A 21845-nucleotide genomic window follows, 5' to 3' on the forward strand; every position below is an offset into this window, starting at 1 on the left:
CAATTCTTCGATCATGATGAATTAAAAACATCTTTGCAGAAAATTTTCGATTCGGGGTTCAGATTTCGACAACTCCCCCACATAAAAGTCCCGCCCCATTTTCGGCATTCTGAAGCTTTTCGTCGGATGACATACTCTGCATTACAGTGCAACACCGTCTGAATTTAAAAAAAAAAAATTAAATATACCTTTGTTTAAATTATAATTTCCATAAGATATTGCGGCATATTTCTCTGTTTAAAATTTACACACCACAAAAAATTAGCTTCGAAAACGGTAATTATGTACCTGCTTATACCCACATATATGTATGTAAGAATACAAAGCTGTCTTGTTTGTACATATGATTCATAATTTAATATAATATTAGATAGCGGAACAACTACTGTGCACTTTGAACGCATTCGCCTGACAAGAGCACACATACATCCTCCATACATCGCAGAAATAGTTCAGAACATTTGTGTCTAAGAAATAGTTATTCATCCCTGACATGCAATCATACCCAGAAGGAAGAGGGTAATTTCTTTTTCATATTCTAGTGTGTGTGTGTTGGTGCGCGCGTTTGTGTTTTTTTGGGCGTGAAGTGAGGAGAACTGCTGTAAATTTAAACAGCATTTAGTTAGTGACTGTGAAAATTGATATACCGCACCTTAAGTAAATGTGCTGCGATCCACTGAATACTTGCCAATGTTAAATTATCCACGAACATGCAAGCTCCGGTCCTAAGAACATAAAACATCAAACACAATAGTTTGAAAGGAAGTGCCCAATTTCATAGTTAGGAGAAGAAAAAAAAAACGACGAAAAATAAAAAAACTCAAACATGAAACGTAACCATTTAGTGTTTACAAAAATGCTTGGAATTTTCCACTTAAATTTCCACCAAGAAAAGCTTGTAGCATTTAAATTTGATTTATTTTCACTCACCGCCAATCTCACTTTTTTTTTATACTTTGCAGGTATTGAGCGAAGAGAACTCAGGTGGCCGTCTTAAATTTAAGACCATCAAATCCGAAGAAACCAAATCAATTTTACTTATTGATGATGCCAATATATCTGACTCGGGCAAATATTCCTGTTATCCATCAAACACAGAAATTGCCAGTATACGCGTACATGTGCTCCAAGGTAAGTATTAACTAGAATAGAGAATACTCGCTTTCGTTGCCTTGGTTGTTAATAGTGTGTAAGGACAGAGACAAAACTAGTGATGAAGAGAAAATCATTGATATGACGATAGACGACAAAAACAAATGATGTGATATAATACGCATTATTTCTTGGCGATAAAATATTATATACTTTCGCAATAAATGTAATATTTTGCAGAGGTAAATAACGTACAAGAAGAAAACACACAAGTGAATTAAACGAGAGTGACATAGATATGAAATGAAGATGACAAATGTCACTGGTTTCAGTTTGACTCTATGACAATTCAATCTGCGGACTTGAAACCATGTGTGTGGAAAATTTTAAAGCTTTCTACATATATATATATATATATATACTATAAAAAGTTGATTTGCACGAAATTTGACATACCGTACAGAATGGAGTCTAGACTGATGTGATAAGTTTCGTTAAAATCAGTTCAGATTTAGATATAGCACTCATATATGGGAAATTACAAAAATCTTTTAAATTCCTTGAAGCTGAGGTTTGCAAGGTTCCAACTCGCGAAATATGAACATATTGCATAAATTTTAAATTCATTTCTATAAAATGAAGTGTTCTTGTCAAAATCTTAAAATATTGGTAATAAATAATAAGTTTGGTGGAAGCTGTGATGGTGGTAATGTAAAAAAATGGGTGAAAATGTGTTGAAGCCAACGAGTTTTTTGTGCTCGTTCCTGATTTGTGGCTAAATTACACAACGCACGCACATGTGATCAGTGACTAAGTTGCAGAATACCCCTTGGACAATATGATTCTAATGTATGATTTTTCGATATAATCACTGCATCCACCCAAAAAGGATGCTGACATTTTGAAGCCGGATTTTCGGTATTTTTTGAATTTTGCTTATAAATAGGATGCGTATCCAGATAATGGACTAAACTAATTATAGGATTGTAGAACTCGTGGTTTTGCTTGGTTTAGTGTATATCTCATGAATGAGACGAAAGACGAAAATTTGGTGCGTAAATTTTTACAAAAAACATATTTTTTGAGTCTAAAATTAAGAAAGTCCATTCAAATTCCGTGGAACCCCGCGTGATTTTAGTTTTTTTACGTGCCGGATCTAATGAGCCCATCATGTTCAATTTCGCCCAATAAAACGGCGGATATAGATACATTGAATGTGGGAAAAACCGCAAAAACTTATTTTGACAAATTCGCGTATATAATCGCGTTTGTCTTCGAATTGATTTCACATACATTCATTATTGTGTTATCATATTCGCGAATCTGTGTTAAAATAGGTCAAAAATATATCGATACACGAATAATATGAGTATTTTATACAAAATCGATTGTTGAGGCACATCCGCGGTTCTTAACCGATCCTTTTAAAATAGGTGCCCTTTTGTGTATTTTCATAGGATATTACTGAAATCGGATGCGCATAAAAATCGTATGCACCTTGCGTGATTTATAGCCATTTTTAGGGTTTTTGCATAGTAAAGTGCATCCAGCGGCATACGTTGACCGCTAAATTAAACATCGAAAAATTCATAATTATTGAAAAACATTGATTCGGTTTATTCGAAACCCGTATGCGCATCAACTGATTTCAACTAATACGCGAATTGCATGCTTTTAAATGTTGGTAATTTGTATGTATTGTAACTTGTAACAATATGTAGTTATTTTTACAGTAGAAACTGTTATCAGATGAATATACCGATATTTAACAATCATCTAAAAGAATTTGAAGAAAAAAGTGTCGCATATTTTAAAAGATTAAAGCAAAACCGTATTCCCTATACCATACTAAAAAAATCGAAAATTAAAAAAACATTTCGATTTAATTAAAAAAATAATTTATTTTATTTTCAGATATCTTCATGCTTCTATTTGTTTTTCGCGACAATTTAACCATAATTCAATGTGATTTGACAAGTATGCAAAGAAAACAAATGTGTTTAACCATTTGTGAAGAAATTCGCGAATTACAACAAATAGGAATTCATTTAATTTATATTTGAAATACAAGATTTAAAATCGCTATAACTTTTGTGCGCAGCATCCGAATTTGTTAACGCGTACATATTCCGAATCAGCATATTTTTCTTAACCTATGTACCAAAAATCATGAATGTGCTCGCAAAAAAATTTCAATTTTTTTAATGGAATTTTAAAAGAATTTTGTAATTTCCCATACATTTTCGTCCGATTTATGGTAAATGTTGCACCAAAGTCCCTATATATCTTTCGATTTGCTCGAAACTTGACACAACGTATTCTAGACTTAAGAATGATGTGTGTTAATAGAAATCAGTTCAGATTTAGATATAGTTTCATATATATTTTCGTCCGATTTTATGTAAATTGTGCACAAAGGCCCCAAAGTTTGCCCGACTACCACAAAATTTTGTACAATGTACTGAAGTTAAATCTGAAATCGGTTCAGATTTAGATATATCTCTCACATATTAGTTTAGGGGAAAAGAAATCTCTTAATTTGGCGGCCGATGGTTGTACTGATAGATTTCTCGTAAAGTATCGATCAGACTATTTTAGATTTATGCTTGTTTCGCAGTAAAAAATTATTTTGCTAATGTTTGGTGCATTCAGTTGTGGGCTACAGGATGTTAAAAATGGAAGTGAACAAAGAGAAAATTCGGTACATTTTACAGTTTTTATTTGACAAAGGCGAAAATGCAAGCAAAGTGGCTAAAATTGTGTATAGTGTTTATGGATCCGATAAAGTAACAGCCAATTATGTGAAATTTTGGTTTTGTAGATTCCGTACAGGTATTCTTGATGTTAAAGATGCACCTCGCCCAGTTGACAGGCATGTTAGCAGTCGTAACATCGCTCAGAAACTAAAAATGTACGATTTCTGTTTTAAATGGATTTCTTTTTCCCCATCCTAATATTAATTTTCCTCCGATTTTAGGTTAATGGTGCACTAAACTCCTAATATCTGTACGATTGACACACAATTTCTCACAACGTATCAAATTGAGACTAGAATGATCTTATTGGGTTTTGTTGAAAGTGCTGCATTTGCAGACATAGCTTCCATATATTGAATTAAATTTTGAACAGTGCGGCATACAGTATAGCGTGTATCAAGTTTGTTTTAACCCGATTAGTCACATTGTACGCAAACGACTCTAAATCTGCCCGAATGAAGTTAAATTTAGTATAGGTTTCAGAAAGGCATGTGTATGGAATGATGTTAGTCGGTTCACATATAGGTAAAGATCACATATATAATTTCGTTAGGATACATATGTAGAGTATATCCAAAGTGGTGAAGGGTATCGGCCCAGTCCGACTATACTGCTTTCCTTCCTGCTTTCTCTTATACTTTCTATGTCACAGAGAAATATGTCTGTTAAAAAACAGTCCTTTGTTATAGCTGTTGTTCCTGTTGTTATGTCGCCATCAAATTTGTTTGTTTTTAGAGAAATTTAATTCATTTAATTTAATTAATTTAATAAATAACTCTCAAAAATGTGTACTCTGGTTAAGAGTCTCGTAAACCACAAAGTGGATTTACATGTTGTCCAACTACATCCTCAAAACCACACTACATGCATATGTATCCCTGGAACAATTTCAGTTTAGAATAACTGACGATGCATTGAAAAGTGAAAATTGATGAATGCGCTATTTTCAATTTTATTAAGTTTAATGGGAAAGCGGAAAGAATATGCAGATACATATATATTCACTCAACATTGTTACGCCAAACGTTATACCGCTGAGCGGATGACAGATGAGTGAGTATTATACGGGAAGATATATCCATATATTACACTATGGTACAAAAAAACAAATACCGTAAGGAAAGTTCAAAAGTCGGACGGGGCCGACTATATGATACCCTTCACCACTATGGGTACATGTAAGACATGTTTATATCTACAATATCCTGTAGATATAGAAATTTCGCATACATCAGTCGGGACCTAATTCAGAACTCTGTGCAAAATTTTGTCTCAATCGAATAAATATTGGCAGTATGGAGCTTCATTTACATAAAATGGGACGACACTATATATAGCAGCTATATCTAAATCTGAACCGATTCCAACAAAATTTCACATACATCAGTCGGGACCTAATTCAGTACTCTGTGCAAAATTTGGCATTAGTCGGACCACTATTGGGAGTTTGGTGCACTATTAACATTAAATCGGACGAAACTAAAAATCGGAGCTATATATAAATCTGAACCGATTTCAACAAAACTTGGCATATAATCAATACTCTGTGCAAAATTTTGTCTGAATCGGATCACTATTGGGAGTTTGGTACATCAATAAGTTAAAATCGGGCGAAAATATATGTGGGTGTTATATCTAAATCTGAACCGATTTTTTCCAATTTGCCAAAATTCATCCAAATCGGATCATAAATGGGACCTGTACTTTGTTAAAAAATACATGGATGGACAGACGGACGGACATTCATAAATCGACTCAGAAAGTGATTCTATGCATATTCTCAAAAGAAACCATGGGTCTATTTCGATTTTTTCCCTGCTACAAACATATGCACAAAGACACAATATCCTGTACCATAGTGAGGTGAAGTGTATAAAAAGGGGGTTACATGTGGACTACCCCTAAAAGGGCGAATATTTATAATTTACCATATACGACTACAAAAAACCAAATTACAAAGAATTTGGTTGAAAAACGCGCTCAAGGACCCCAAAATACCGAAAATTGAGGGTACCCTTATATGAGGGTACACTTATATATATTTATAATATATAGTGGAGAGATTTGATACCTAATAAGAACTCGACGTACTAAATTACAGTCAATTCGGTCGAAAAATACGATCAGAACCCCCAAAATACCAAAAATATGGGGTACCCTTATATGGGGACTATCAGAAAAACTGAAACTATATTTATAATTTTTTGTGGAGTAATTTGATACCCAATAAGAACCCAACGTACAAAATTTCAGAGAATTCAGTTATAAAACGAGCTCAAGAACCTCAAAATCCCGAAAATCGGGGGTAACCTTATATGGGGACTAGCCGAAAAAATGAACCTATATTTATAATTTTTAGTAGGGAGATTTGCTACCCAATAAGAACTCAAAGTACCAAATTTCAGCGAATTCGGTCGAAAAATGCGATCAAAACCCCCAAAATACCGAAAATTGGGGGTACCCTTATATGGGGACTATCCGAAAAAATTGACCTATATTTATAATTTTTTGTGGGAAGATTTGCTACCCAAAAAACAAAGAGCAATATCTCCGCTAAAAAATCGATTTGCATATTTTTTCCATATATAATTATGTATGGGAAAACTGTAGGGAAAGAATAAAAGTTACACGGCGGCGATTAGATGATACCCTTCCACAGTTTGGGTACCTACAAGAGATTACACTATATTGAAAAATTTTTCGGTAAAAGTATTTTTCTTATCAAGAAGCTGGAATGCTTCCCCATTCAAATACCAAAAATTTGGTGTGGCCTTTTTATGGGGCTATCTCAATATATAAGCCTATAATGATCATTTTCTGTCAGAATGTGATAAGATACCCTATACTATTTGATAACACTATACAACACAAAAAAATAATAACGGGAAATTCCAAAAAAAAAATGTATATATGATAGAGAAGCTTGAAATAGAAGACACGTGTATGGGCGTTTTGAAAGTTTACGTAGGGACATAACAAAAAAAGGTGTGGCAATATTTCAGATTTTTAAACCTTTGGAAATTTTCGATTACGATTTCTCGAAATCCTTGCATTTTAGGTATTTATTTATTTATTTATGTTTTTTTTTTTGTAATTTTTTTGCAATATTACTGATACAATGTGAGGAATATTTTTCTCTAATACACTCACTCGACTCTCTGAAGGGGTCTCTTCGCTCCCGTTTTTCAGAAATAATTAAAAACTCGTTTAAAACGGCGTTACAGCAGTGCAGAATATTCTACAATACATATTCTACTATAAATCTCAGAATATACCAAAAATCGAAATATATAATTTATAATTTTGTGATGTCACCGATAATCTTTCGAGGTAGTGCAAAGGGAATGACAAATTTATTATACACTTCACCTTATAGCAGAGGATAGAACACCATTAAAGCTGGATGACCTAATTCAAGTTTATAAATTTATTTGACTTATTAAACACGTTATTAGTATCTTTATTTTAATATCGATAAAATTCCTTTTTAATACCATCCTGATATGGGATATGCATATACATATTATGTATGTACGTAATTGCCGCATACATATTTCTGTATACATGTCGTAATAACTAATGATTATACCCAAAGCGATTTAAAGATTAAACACGCTTTCACATGAACAACACAAATCACAATCATTACTTGAAGGTGTTAGTGTTTGCACAAACACAACAATACATTCCCGCATGCTAACCAACAATAAGTTCATCAGATAGAAGACGTTGTGCACACACACACACATAGTCATTAAACTAAGCCTCCCATGCCAGTCAGCATATGATAAGGATAGGATAGGATAAGTAACAGTTGATACATTTTCGCAGCTTTGGCAAAATTAATTTTCGTCTCCGCAGTAAAGTCATCACTTGGGAGTCAAAAGTTCAATGTGCCACCTTACCGCAGAAGTGTGGTATAAACACACTGTCACATACACGCACAAACACACACATTCAGTAAGAAGGTACTTTTCTTAGTTTATCCGACTAATAGCTTTAGTGAATGGTAAACCACAAGTAATTTCATGCGTGAGAATTGAAATTTCTGTGGCACCAACATTAGCGAAATACACATACACACGGAATACACATATGTAATATTAAAACAAAACAACAAAAAAAAAAAACTAATTTAATTTCCACGTAAATGTATCTAATTATAAACAATGTATGTGTGTAGTGAACAATAAAAATTTTGAAATATATAACAAATGGGAATAATTATGGAGGAAAGACATTCAAAAGTCTTTAGACAAAAAAAATGTTTTGGCATGATTTTCGTATGAAAAAGAAAAACAGTGAGGAAAGTAGCAAAGTCGGACGGGGTCGACTATGGGTACATATATGTATCCTAATAAACGTCGCCACTGACATGAAATTCAACGAACCTAAATATGTGATCGTTATCTATAAGTGAACCGACTAACTAATTCATACACATGCTTTCTGCAACCTATGCTAAATTTCATTTCATTCGGGCAGATTTAAAGTACTTTTAAGTAGTACAATAGGACAAATTTATGAAAATTGATTTAAAGCACTGTTCGCAATTTAATCTCAATCAGACACCCGTTCGGAATATATATGGAAGCTATGTCTGCATCTGCACCAATTTCAACAATAACGTCATTCTAGTCTCAATTTGATACGCTGTACAATATTTCGCGTCAATCGGACAAACATTAGTATTTTGATGCACAATTTACATAAAATCTGAGAAAAATATATATGGGAGCTATATTTAAGTCTCAACCGATTTTCACGAAACTTAATGGAAGATATATCTAAAACTGAACCGATTTCAATAAAAATTGGCGTTAGGCTAACCTAACCTAACCTTGGGTCTTTGATGCATTATTTACTAAAAATTGGACGAAACTATATAAGGGAGCTATATCTAAATCTGAACCGATTTTTCCCAATTTCAATAGGGCTCGTCCTTGAGCCAAATAGATGAGCTATGCCAAATTTCATCCAATTCGGATCATAAATGCGACCTGTACTCTGTTTACAATTTAACATCTACAGACGGACGGGCGGACATGCATAAATCGACCCAGAAAGTGATCCAATGCATATTCTCAAAAGGAACCATGTGTCTATCTCGATTCCTTTAGCTTGTTACACAAAGAAGACATAATACCCTGTACCACAGTGTGGTGAAGGGTAAAATAATAGAGTCAGTGTTTTATTTGTCTCTAAGGGTTTATTGTGACTCAAAAAAGCAAGTTTCATAATTAAAAAAAAACAGTAAGGAAAGTAGTAAAGTCGGACGGGGCCGACTATATGATACCCTTCACCACTGTGGGTATATTCAACAGATGAATCCTAACAGACGTCGAATTTTTGAAGAACCAGTAAAATGAAATTGGGGACTACCCCAAAAAGGGGGCGAATATTAAAATTTTTTGATAGGGAGATTTGTTACCATATACGACTACAAAATACCAAATTGCAGCAAATTCGATTGAAAAACGCGCTCAAGAACCCCAAAATACCGAAAATTGGTGGTACCTTTATATGGGGGCTATCCGAAAAAATGGACCTATACTCATAATTTTTTGTGGAGAGATTTGCTCCGCAATAAGAACTCGAAGTACCAAATTTCAGCGAATTCGGTTGAAAAACGCGCTCAAGAACCCCAAAATACCGAAAATTGGTGGTACCCTTATATGAGGGCTACCCGAAAAAATGGACCTATATTTATAATTTTTTGTGGAGAGATTTAATACCCAATAAGAACTCAAAGTACTAAATTACAGCCAATTCGGTGAAAAAATGCGGTCAAAACCCCTCCAAAACTGAAAATTGGGAGGTACCGTTATATGGGGGCTACCAGAAAAAGTGGACCTAAAGTTATAATTTTTAGTTGAGAAATTTGGTATCCAAAAAGAGCCCATTTTACCAAATTTCAGCGAATTTGGTTAAAAAACGCGCTCAAGAGCCCCAAAATACTGAAAATTTGGGGGTACCCTTATATGGGAGGTATGCCTAAACGTGGACCAATATAGCCCATCTTCGAACTTGACCTGCCTGCAGACAAAATTTTGGCGTTCTGTCTCAATTCATTTGGACGCTAGAGTGATTACAACAGACAGACGGAAATGCTTAGATCGTCATAGAATTTTACGCTGATCAAGAATATATATACTTTATAGGGTCGGAAATGATTATTTCGATGCGTTACAAACGGAAAAACAAAACTAATATACCCTCCATACTATGGTGGAGGATATAAAAATATTAAGTTAATTTTTTTGAAACCCAGAATGGCGGAATGGGGAACCCCCCTTATTGAAATCACTATTTTTTAGTATGTTTTGATCAGTTTTATTCCTTGTGAGATTGTTAAGCGATCAATTTTCAATGTCAGACTTTTAACTGAAAAGGTTGTTTGCAAACATAGGTTGACAGATGTCGAATTTCAGTCCCATACTTTTGAAACATTCATGGAATGGATAATATCCTCTCGATCAATCATTTTATCTCAATCGGGCAGACAAATGGTCTTAGGTGAAACATTTGTTCTTTATATACCCGCCAAGGACTTTTATCGCCTCAAGAAATTTTTAATTGTTTAAAAATGTTTGGTCAAATTCTTTAAATTGCCGGTAATCTCCTTGAAATAGATTATGTAACGTTATCAAATTTACCTTACATACCATCATCACGTGTCTTATTATACTCACATAGATCTTTGATTCGCAAGAATTTTTTGTCTCCAGACCGATTAGCTCAATGTTGTAGTATCACATGCAAAATTATTCTTAAACTTGCGTTTAAAGATTATGTTCACGCCTGTTTATCCTCTTATATAAGCACTGTAAGTGTGTTATTCTGATTTTGAAACTCATCTGCCATTGCAATACAATAATAAGGATTATTAATTGAAGGATACGTTACTTAAGGGTATTGAGGGTTGGTGTTAATTGAATGAAAGATGTTATTACATGCCAACAGCGATTATTTAGCGATATAGAGCAATTGTATGTAATGAGTTGGTTTCAGTTTTAGTGTGAGAAGGACTTTATGTGGATGTATGTGCATATTTAAATGCAAAATACGTCATAATGTGCCGTAAGACAGTCCCAATTCTTGAGAACGGCGAGGAATCGACACATTCGTGTTGTCGGTAATACTTTCATTATACCCTCCACCATAATGAAATGTACATTTTGTTTGCAACACCTCGAAATATTCGCGGGAGACCCTATAGCGTATATATTCTTCAGAATAAAACTCTATGTCGATTTACGCATATCCGTCTGTCTATTTGTTGAAATCACGATAGAGATCGCACGATAGAGATGCCAAAAATTGTTAATACTGCCCGCAGTTTCAGGGTAACCCCCAATATTCGGTATTTTGGGGATTGTGGACACGTTTTCCAACCGAGCTTGTTGTTATTTGGAATTTAGGGTTCTCATTGTATAACCCACAACCATACCAAAAATATATAATATTGACCCAAGTTTAAGTGTAGACCCTTTTTAACGGTACCACCAAGTATTAGGCAGTCTTGGGATTTTGGATAGGTCTCCCAACCAAATTGGCTATAATTTGGTATGCTGGTTTCTCATTGAAAAAAAATATCCATGCCAAAAATTATTAACATTGACCCTAGTTTCAGGGTAGCCTCCATATAACGGCTCGGTATTTTGGAGATTTAGGACACGTTCTCCAACCGAACTTGCTGTTATTTGGTATTTTCGGTTTTCATTGAATAACACATATCCCTACCAAGAATTATTAATATTTATTAAACCATGCTTCAGGGTAGCCCTCATATAACGGTACCCTTCGGTATTACGCATTCTAGGGATTTTTGACACGTTTTTCCACCGAATTGGCTGCAATTTGGTATTTTGAGTTCTCATTGTATAGCACATTTCCGTACAAAAAATAATAATATTGGCCCAAGTTAAAGGATAGCACCCATAATATGGTACTCCCAAATATGAGGATTTTTTATAAGTTTTTCAAACAAATTGGCAGTAATTTCGGCCCCGAAGAACGCAACATCGTTTTTACTTGTATATTTCCAGCAGAACGAGGAGTATTTGTAACCGCTTCAGTCTCTTCAAATTGCTTCACAATATTCTAGGAATTCTGTGTTCTTAGAGAAGCCCTTTGGACTTTTTCAGTCACCTCCACTTAGGTTGTTTAGTTCGTCGATAATGTAAATTCCCAAGTTTTGTGAGATACGATAATTAAGCAATCCACTTTCGTCAATGGCAGACTATAAAAAACAATTTAGCACAGTCCCCTGCTTTTGAAACCACGTATCCATTCCGTGGTTATTTCAATATTTAGTCAAGTGCATTCATACTTCAGATAAACTATTGCTTAATAAAACACTTACATCTATCCCATTATAATAATATTATTTCAATTTTTCCATTTTTCTTTTTTCTGCTTTTTAGGAGAAAGGCCCGAGGCAATGCAAACAAATGCAGCAGCATCTACAAAATTGCGAGCCTCAAACCATTTTGCTGCAATTCTAACCACATTTCTGGCTACATTTGCATTATACCGCACTCTTGCAATGATAATTCAAATTTTTATTGCCAACTGTCACAGTGCAAGGAGCCGTGGCAGCACAAATTGTAGTAACATCCCCACCACACTCCAATCCCCAAGCAGTTGCAACAGCAGTAGCAGCAACGGTGGTAACAACTTCTACGCCAGCCATGATAATTGTGCTGCCGTCCATGACGACAGCTCTCGTGAAGGATCCGGTGATGAAACCACCACATCCAGCAATGACATTATAAATGAATTTGAAATATGGAATGCAGTTGATTGCCATGACAAGCGACAGAGCGATGCACGACGGGCTAGCGTTGCTAATAGCCGATTACCACAAAAGAGGGAAATGCCGTCTGCCACATTCACTTATATCCCTCCCAGAAGCTGGAATCGGAGACATGTTTTACGGTGATTAAATACATGCAGAGAATACCCACATGAATTAATATTTGAGTTAAGTAAATTAAAATAAAGTATGTAATCACATTGTAAATACTGTAAAACATTAACTGAAGTCTTGTTGCCCTGCCCTGAGGCGGCTTTTAGGTGTACGTAGGTATATAAATATATATATATATACACTTGTTTTATACTTTAATGTAACGACTTCCATTTAGTCATTATCATGTAAATGACATGGCAGACGCAGAGTAAAGAAATTCGCATAAGAAACGCATACAAATACAACGGAAATTTTATGGGGTAATGATAATATCTATGTATAATAATGGTGGGTCATCATGCTACTATGGTGTACAGATATGTTCGCACACCCGTTTGTCATATCTTTGTGGATGAGATAATGGTATTTAATATGAAAAAACCACTAACTAATTAGATCAGTATGGATGGAAAGGAAGTTTGGAATCGGATGGGTTCAACTAAGGACTATGGGCGAAATGTGCTTCTAAAATTCACATTTTGGCTCATAATAAATTCGACGAAAGTAGTAACATGTACTGGTGGCCAAAACTAAAGCAACTGAAATTTTGCAAACTGTAATGAGTGTTTTTTTTCAGAAGTATATATGTAATTTATTCATAAAAAAAAGAAACCAAAAATTACAAAGGTATTTTTTTTTGAAATAACAAATATTCTATGGGAAACTAAATTGACCAATTTTTTGCTTGGCAACTTTTTGAATTTTTCTTTTAAATAAGCAAATTTTTTCTAGTAATCGACAGCAAAAGCAACTTTTTGAATTTCAATAAAACGTTATAAATATTCCTTGCATCATGAACCTTTCTGAAGAGGTTATTTTTCCTTTTAGACTTTAATCGACAGCAAGACTGATAATTTATTTTCGATTACCACAGCATACCTACGAGACATTGACTCAATAAAACGTTCAATATGATCCTTGGATGTACTTTTCCTTGCATCATGAACATTTCTGAAGAGGTTATGTGTGTTTGTTAGTGAATCCTTTTTGACTTTGCTATCTATGATACCCCATAGGGTGAAGATCTGATAATTGCGTTGTCCATTATACAACCCCAGGGTGCTAAGAATGATTAAAATACGCTCTTTCTCAGGAATTCTCACGGCGAGAATTCGAATGTCTTCAATTTATCACGAATGATAAAGTTACAATGAATGGACAAGCATTTGCAATCTCTCGCGAATGTTCGCATTGTACGAAAAATTTCCAGCAAGCGTCGTCGATTCGTTCGTTCGCGAGCATTTGTTGCTGAAGGACATTCTTTTAAAAAACTAAAAAAAACAAATGTTAGCGAATGCTCGCGAGCACATTTAAATACAACAACAAACTGAAATATCATAAAAAAGTAAACACACACACAGCGAAAGTGTGTGGAAAAACTAAACACGTGTCTTACAACTATTGAGTTCACGAACGTTTGTTGTTATTGTTGTTGCTGTTTTGACCATTCGCGAGAATTCGGGAATGAATGACGAATGAAAACGTGAGAGAATGTCAGAACGAATTTCAACCACCAAACGAAACGAACGATCGTTGGTGTGTGCTCTCGCCCGTTTGTTATGTGTGTGCGAACATTCTTTGGCGAATGTTGGTTTGGTAAAGAATTTATCGCCATGAATTCATTCGTAAAATGAGCACACAACAAAAGAATGTATTTTAATACATTCGCGAGCGAATTTTTGCGCACCCTGTAAAACGCATATTTTGACTCCTGCAACCAATATTTGACATGTTTTGTTGTATGTTTGGAGGTTATTGTCCAGTAGAAACAACCAAACAAGCGGTACATTTTCTTCAGCGAAGGGATACATTGGGTTTTCGAACACATTTGTGTAAACAATCCGATCCATTACTTAATAAATCTCGTAAATCTATGGAATTTCATAAAAAGAAACCAGTAAGAAAAGTTCAAAAGTCGGACGGGGCCGACTATATGATACCCTTCACCACTCATATGTACAATATTCTGTAGATAGAATTGACATCTTTCGAGGTCCATTAAAATGGAATCGGGCGAAATTAACTGTGTGATGTACATAGATATTTGAACTAAATTATAACAACCCCTACACATACCATTCTGAAATTTATGAAAAATTTAATGACAATTATTTGTATGAAAGCGAGCAAAAAAATGTAAAGTGTATAAATGGACGTATTTAAGCAACCGTATATAGGAGCTATATGTAAACCTGAACCGATTTCAACAAAACTTCGCATACATCAATCAGAACCTAATATAGTACACTGTGCAAAATTTTGTCTCAACCGAACCAAAATTGGTAGTTTGATGAACTTATTACACAAAATCGGACGAGCTATATCGAAATCTGAATCGATTTTCCCAATTTCAGTAGGGTTCGACCAAGTGACCGGTGCTAAATTTCATCCAAATCGGATCATAAATACGACCTGTACTTTGTTCACAAAAATACATGGACGGACGGACATGCATAAATCGACTCAGAAAGTGATTCCATGCATATTCTCAAATGAAGCCATGAGTCTATCTCGATTCCTTTTGCATGTTACAAACATATGCACAAAGACATTATACCCTCTACCACAGTGTGGTGAAGGGTATACAAAATACCAATTACCATTATTGATCCACCCCCAGCTTCCCAGTACACTAGCAATACTTTTTTTGACCTTCTCACCGTAATTTTTTTCATGTCTGAGTCTTTCATATTTAACTTTAATTCATCCGAGAGCATAATGTTTCTTCACTGAGTCGAATTGCAACTAATATGAGTTTTTGCGAAAGGCAATCTGGCTTACCGTCTTTTTTTTCAGAAATAAAAAATCTAATATTATTCGGGATTGTAGACGTGCTGTTCTTGAAATTATATACAAAGATAACCGTCTCACAAATTCCGTTAAACTCTTAAATGGGATTTTTTTTACTGCTCTGACAATTCGTTGATCAATAGGAACTAATGTTCTTTTGCCGTGCTAAACTGTCACTACTGATGTTCGAGAAACTATTTTCTGTGATAATCTCTGGAACTTAGCTGTTTTATCGGAGTACTATATTTGTTCCTAGTCTTGTCAAAATTGAAAACCATACAAATGTTAATGTAAATTCATTAAACATTGGTATAAAATGATATCAGGTGTAGAAACGAAAGTATAGTAATTATACTTTTTTAAAGCACCCGATTTAAAACAGAAAAACAACCATATCTTTATTTTTGAAAATTTAAATTAAATTTTAGTTTCTTTATTTTAGGCCACCAGTGTATATCAAAATCGTATATGAACTAATCTTGAGACTTTTGATTTAATCGGGGAGACATACAGTGGCGTGCAAAAGCATACGAATGTTTGTACATTTTCTACTAAAACGCCAATAAAAAATTGTTCTAAAAATTGTTTTCTAATGGTGTAAAAAAAAAATAAAAATACAAATGTTTACATACCCCACAATGAGTATGACAATCAAATTATCTACAATTAATGGGGTTACAAGGAGAAAACCCATATTATGATGGCACCCCGAACATACCGAAAAACGTCAGAAAAGGATAATTGAAATTCTCAAAATAGTTAATAGTGGATTTGCCGTTATATGAGGCTATAATGAAACAGAGATCATTGCTATTTTTTTTTTTTTTTTTGGTAGTAAGATTTGACAGCCAATGGGAATACAAAAAACCATATTTAAGCTAATTCCGTTGAACAAAATCTCCAAAATTCTCAATATACCGACTTGGGTCAATAATAATAAACCAATGCCATGTAATAGCCAATTCAATTGAAAAACCGACAAAAAATCCCCATATTTTTATTTTTAATAAAAATAATAGCATGTACATTTTACTTTTTTGCATGTAAATTGAGTTAAAAATTCGTTAATTAAGACCGAGCTAAATTTTTGGTCCTCTGCGAATAATCATGGGATCTTTATATAAGGAACATAGCAAATAACCTATGTCGACTATGTTTTCCAAGGACATTTTGTAATCCATAGGCCACAAGGAATAGTAAATTACATTACATAATTAATTACAGCCAATTTGGTTGCAAAACGTACTCAGGTATTCTAAAAATACCAAACTTTAATAATTACGGAAATTTACCAATTAGAACTCAAAATATAAAATAACGGATAATTCGGTTGGAAAATATGTTTAAAAATCCAGAATATATTTAAAATACCTTTTCTAAATATTTCTCTAAAACTTCACAAAATGTATTAATTTATTTTAATTTACAAAAATAAATACTGATCAAGGTTTTAAAAATATAGATGACAAAGATGAGAGATTATAGAGATAGATGACGGATAGAGGACATAAATATTATAGTTGACAACCAGTTAAAATAGATGCTTACCCTCTAAAAAAGAGGACGTACGGTTACTTTAATAATTTACGCATGTCCGTCTGTCTGTTGAAATCAAGATAGAGATCGCAATATTTAAGACAGAATTCTGACCCTCAATATACGGCGGTTTGGGGATTATTGACATGCTGTAATTTGTTATTTTAGGTTCTCATTAAATAGCACATATCCGTACCAAAAATTATTATACCCTACACAACTATGTTGTCAGGGTATTATAGCTTTGTGCAGCCCCAAAAGTTTGTAACGCCACGAAATATTGGTCGTAGACCCACCTTTAAGTACACCGATCGTTATATCTCGACTAGCTGAGTCGATCTAGACATGTGTGTCCGTCCGTCTGTCCATTATAATTTGTAAACACGATACAGGCCACAGTTATGGACCAATCTTCACGAAATTTTGCATGTAGGATGGGTTCTGGCCAATGAAGACCCCTATTGTTTTTGAGAAAGATCGGTTAATATTTAGGGGATGAAATGGACCAAATACTAAATTTTTGTCGTTTTTCTGGTCGCTCCACAGGCCGCAATAATGGCCCGAACATCGTGAAATTTTGCATGGAGAAGGGGATCGGCCCAAAGAATAAGCATGTCTGTTTTGATAAAGATCGGTCAATATTTAGCGGGTCAAATAGACCCTGACTTTTATGTGAAAAATTACCAAATTTGTATTCAATAGCGTATGTATTTACTCCTGAAGGATATCGACCCGGGAAGTTGATAGTATACCCAAGAGGAGTGGTTGACCTTTAAATTGATACCAATTTTATTGTCGGATGTTCTCGGATGTGGGAGTTACACTTAAATGTTTACAGATGCTTACGTACTCAGATATTATTTAGTAACCCATTACCACAATAGAGGGCGGAAATATAGCGCTCATCGCTTTGAAATTTTTCACTAGTATCCAGGTATGGTCAAGGACAACGCCTATAATGTTTGGTGATGATCAGATGATAATATTGGGATGAAGTGGACCGAAAACTTATTTTTTTCGAGTCGATCTACAGTCCACAATTGAAAGCCGAACATCACAAAAGAACCCACTGAATAGTAGTAATATTTGTTGACCTCTAATGGGTCAAGAGGGTGCAAACATCGCAAAATGTGGTGCCACAGAAAGTTAGATGTTCATGGAAGTTGTGTAGGGTATCATATGGTCGGCCCCGTCCGACTATACTGCTCCGCTCACTGGTTATTATTGACCCAATATTTGAAGTAGATTCCAACTGTAATTCTGTATTTTGGATTCTCATTGTATAGTACATTTCCTTTCTAAAAAGTTGTAATATTAACCCACGTCAAGGGGAGCCCCCATAATATGGAACCCCAAATATGGGTATTTTTGTTTCTCATGGCCGTATTGACCCAAGACGGTGTTTTGAGATTTTTTGACACGTTTTTTCAACCAAAATAGCTGTACTTTGTTATTTTGTATTCTCATTGGCTGTCAAATCTCACTACCAAACAATATCAATATTGATCTCCGATTTAACGCATTAGAAATTTTGAGAATTTGAATCCTATTTTCTCACATTTTTTGGTATGTTCAGGGTGCCATCATAACATGAGTTTTCCCCAATATTTCAGATATTTCAATTGTCTTTCCTCATAAAAGTTGGAACGGGCCGAAATTAGCATCGTTTTTGCTTGTTTTTTTTTCAAACAAAATTTTGTATAGCAACCATATAAAGGTACCCCACATATTTGATACTTTCAATAGAGTAATGAATAGAGTTGAGAATGACAATATTTAATTCTTTTACATGAAAAAGCGTTGATTTTCAGTAAATTTTTTCTCTGAATTTTTTAGTTCTTATTAAAATTTCCGAAATAATTTCGTTATATTTTACTCGAAAATCTGCAACAACCCATATATATACATATTTGTATTATATTACATTGTGTACTCAATTATTACTGATTTTTTTGTGTTCATAACGAAACATTTGTATTTCCAATTAAATATGTATATATTGTCTATTCTGTGTATCTATTTTATAATAAATGATACGATAAAATGATGAACGATAAAATTCTGTTCATAGTCGCTGTTAAACGTCATTTCGGAAAAATTATATGTATTAGCTTTTGCTGTTCATAGCGAAACAATGGTAATTCTTCTTAATTGCCTTTGTTTCCTACATATTTCCATTTACTTGTATGTGTTTCTAATGGTGAGCGTTTTTAACGTTGAATCACAACTATTTATTAAACAACAACAACAACAATAATATGTTTACCAATTGAAATTGTAATTAGTGTGCAAATAACATAAAATAATATTATTGATCATATTCATACTACATATATACAAAAAAGGATAGAAATAAAATGATGTGAAAAAACTATTATTCGTTTATATTGGAAATTAAATAAACAAATATTTACAAATACAGTAATTTATTTAAGTGTAGTTGTTACAACAGCAAACACAAAATCCAATATTCTTATAACAAAAATATGACATGTCTACATTTAAGAATAAAATGGCAAGAAAACCAAACTCCCAGGTATCGAATACCTTTAAAGTTCTTAAAAAAACTAATGTTAGTGATAATTAAGTTAGTCATACCTTCTCTAGACTAATAATAAATGAATGAATTATGACAGAAAAAGAAGAAGACAAGTAAAACAATATAGTATGTCAAGAAATCAGCATCCTGAACAATGTAACACACAATATACTCCTGTAGAAATATTAAAGAAAGAATACACCAACAAGAACAACAATTGAATCATTTATTTTATTGTTTTACTTGAGAAAAGAACAAAGACGAAAAAACAATTCCTCGCATGCAGCATTCATGCGTCAAACAACTCCATTTGTAAGAGGCATCTTTTCATTTGTTTCCTTGTGTATGCCTGAATGATGCTGCATTCAACAATTATTACACGATTTGTGTTACTAAAGGAGTGCGAATAAAAGGCAATTCCTGCTAAAAAGAAATTGAGAAAATTCCCAGCATTTACAGTCATCTCAAGTTGTATGACCCAGATAACTATAAGGATCTGTTTTCGTACGAGGGTACAGTGAAGTTACATCGGTAAAAATCCAAATGCTTTGGTTTGAGTCATATCAAATTTTATTAAGGGACAGCAATTTATTGAACAGCTAAAAAGAAATTTGTCTTGATACAGGATTTTTTTTTATTAATAGGTCACGCCTTGAGTTACTGGCGGATTTTTTTTATTGAATAATATTGCAAAGTTTTCTGACAAATGTCTAACACTGTTTACTGTAATTTCGGGAAAAGTCGCATTTGAAGAGCATCTCTACACACATGAATACAACGATTTCTTACTGTTGCAACATATTCTATTCAATATAATACACATATACGAGGGTTTTATAATGTGGAGTGTAAACTTAGTTTGTCCTTCCGTTTGCAACACTTCGAAATATTCAACGGAGACCCCTGGGAATATGTCGATTTAAGGGAACCAACCCCCCACCCCTTCACGATTTGTATACCCTACACAACTATGCTGTCAGGGTATTATAGCTTTGTGCAGCCCCAAGTGTTTGTAACGCCGTGAAATATTGGTCCTAGACCCACCTTTAAGTATACCGATCGTCATATCTCGACTAGCTGAGTCGATCTAGACATGTGTGTCCGTCCGTCTGTCCATTATAATTTGTAAACACGATACAGATGGACCAATCTTCACGAAATGCATATAGGATGGGTTCTGGCCAATGAAGACCCCTATTGTTTTTGGTAAAAATCGGTTAATATTTAGGGGATGAAATGGACCAAATACTTAGTTTTTGTCGGTTTTTCTGGTCGCTCCAGAGGCCGCAATTATTGTCCGAACATTGCGAAATTTTACATGGAGAAGGGGATCGGGCCAAAGAATAAACATGTCTGCTTTGACAAAGATCGGCCATTAGTTACCGTGTCAAATTGACTCTGACTTTGAATTTGAATTCTATGGCTTATATATTTACTCCTGAAGCATGTAGATCCGATAAGTTGATAGTATATCCAAGAGGAGTGGTTGACCTTTAAATTGAGAGTCAAATAAATTGATGTATCTATTCGGATGTGGGAGTTACACTTAAATATTTGCAGGTGCTTACGTATTCAGATATTATTTAGTAACCCATTACCAAATTAGAGGGCGGAAATATAGCGCTGATCGCTTTAAAATTTTCCATGAAGTTCCAATTATGGTTAAGGACAACGCATATAATTTTCGGTGACGATCAGAATAAAATTTTGGGATGAAGTGGACCGAAAACTTAATTTCTTTTTGTGTTTTCTAGTCGAATATAAGCCGAACATCACAACTCAACCCACCGTGAAGGGAATATGGACAAGTACGTAGAAGGGCTGTTCTGAATATTTGTAATATTCGGAACATGTAAGGAAGATGTGCTGTTGATCTCTAATTGGGCAAGTCGGGGCAAATATCACGAAATATTGCCCAGGCTCGGAATAAATATCCGAGTTCCGTGGTAGTTGTGTAGGGTATCATATGGTCGGCCCCGTCCGACTATACTGATCCGCTCACTGCTTTATTTTTAAGTTTTTAAATGGGCTGGTAAATGAATACCAATGCTTGTTAAGATTTGTAACTTTGCACATATATATTTGAAAATTTAAAATGGAAGAACAATAATTTACAAAAAACATTTTTGTTGTTTTTTATAATTAAAGTCCTTATTTT

The 21845-nt window shown here is 34.1% G+C and overlaps 1 protein-coding gene across 1 annotated transcript in view; it reads left to right on the top strand.

The window, feature by feature from the left end:
* The window catches only part of LOC133337196 (uncharacterized), an 86246-nt gene extending 73454 nt beyond the window's left edge, over positions 1 to 12792 (top strand). The window contains exons 5-6 of the mRNA XM_061545452.1: positions 963 to 1131; positions 12275 to 12792. Coding sequence (XP_061401436.1) covers positions 963 to 1131; positions 12275 to 12792 — 687 coding nt within the window. The remainder of the gene's footprint in view (positions 1 to 962; positions 1132 to 12274) is intronic.
* Positions 12793 to 21845: the final 9053 nt, after the last annotated feature.

Source organism: Musca vetustissima, unplaced genomic scaffold (assembly GCF_032173495.1).
Source record: "Musca vetustissima isolate MV318-11 ecotype Yass unplaced genomic scaffold, APGP_CSIRO_Mvet_v1 utg10180, whole genome shotgun sequence".
Lineage (NCBI taxonomy): Eukaryota > Metazoa > Arthropoda > Insecta > Diptera > Muscidae > Musca > Musca vetustissima.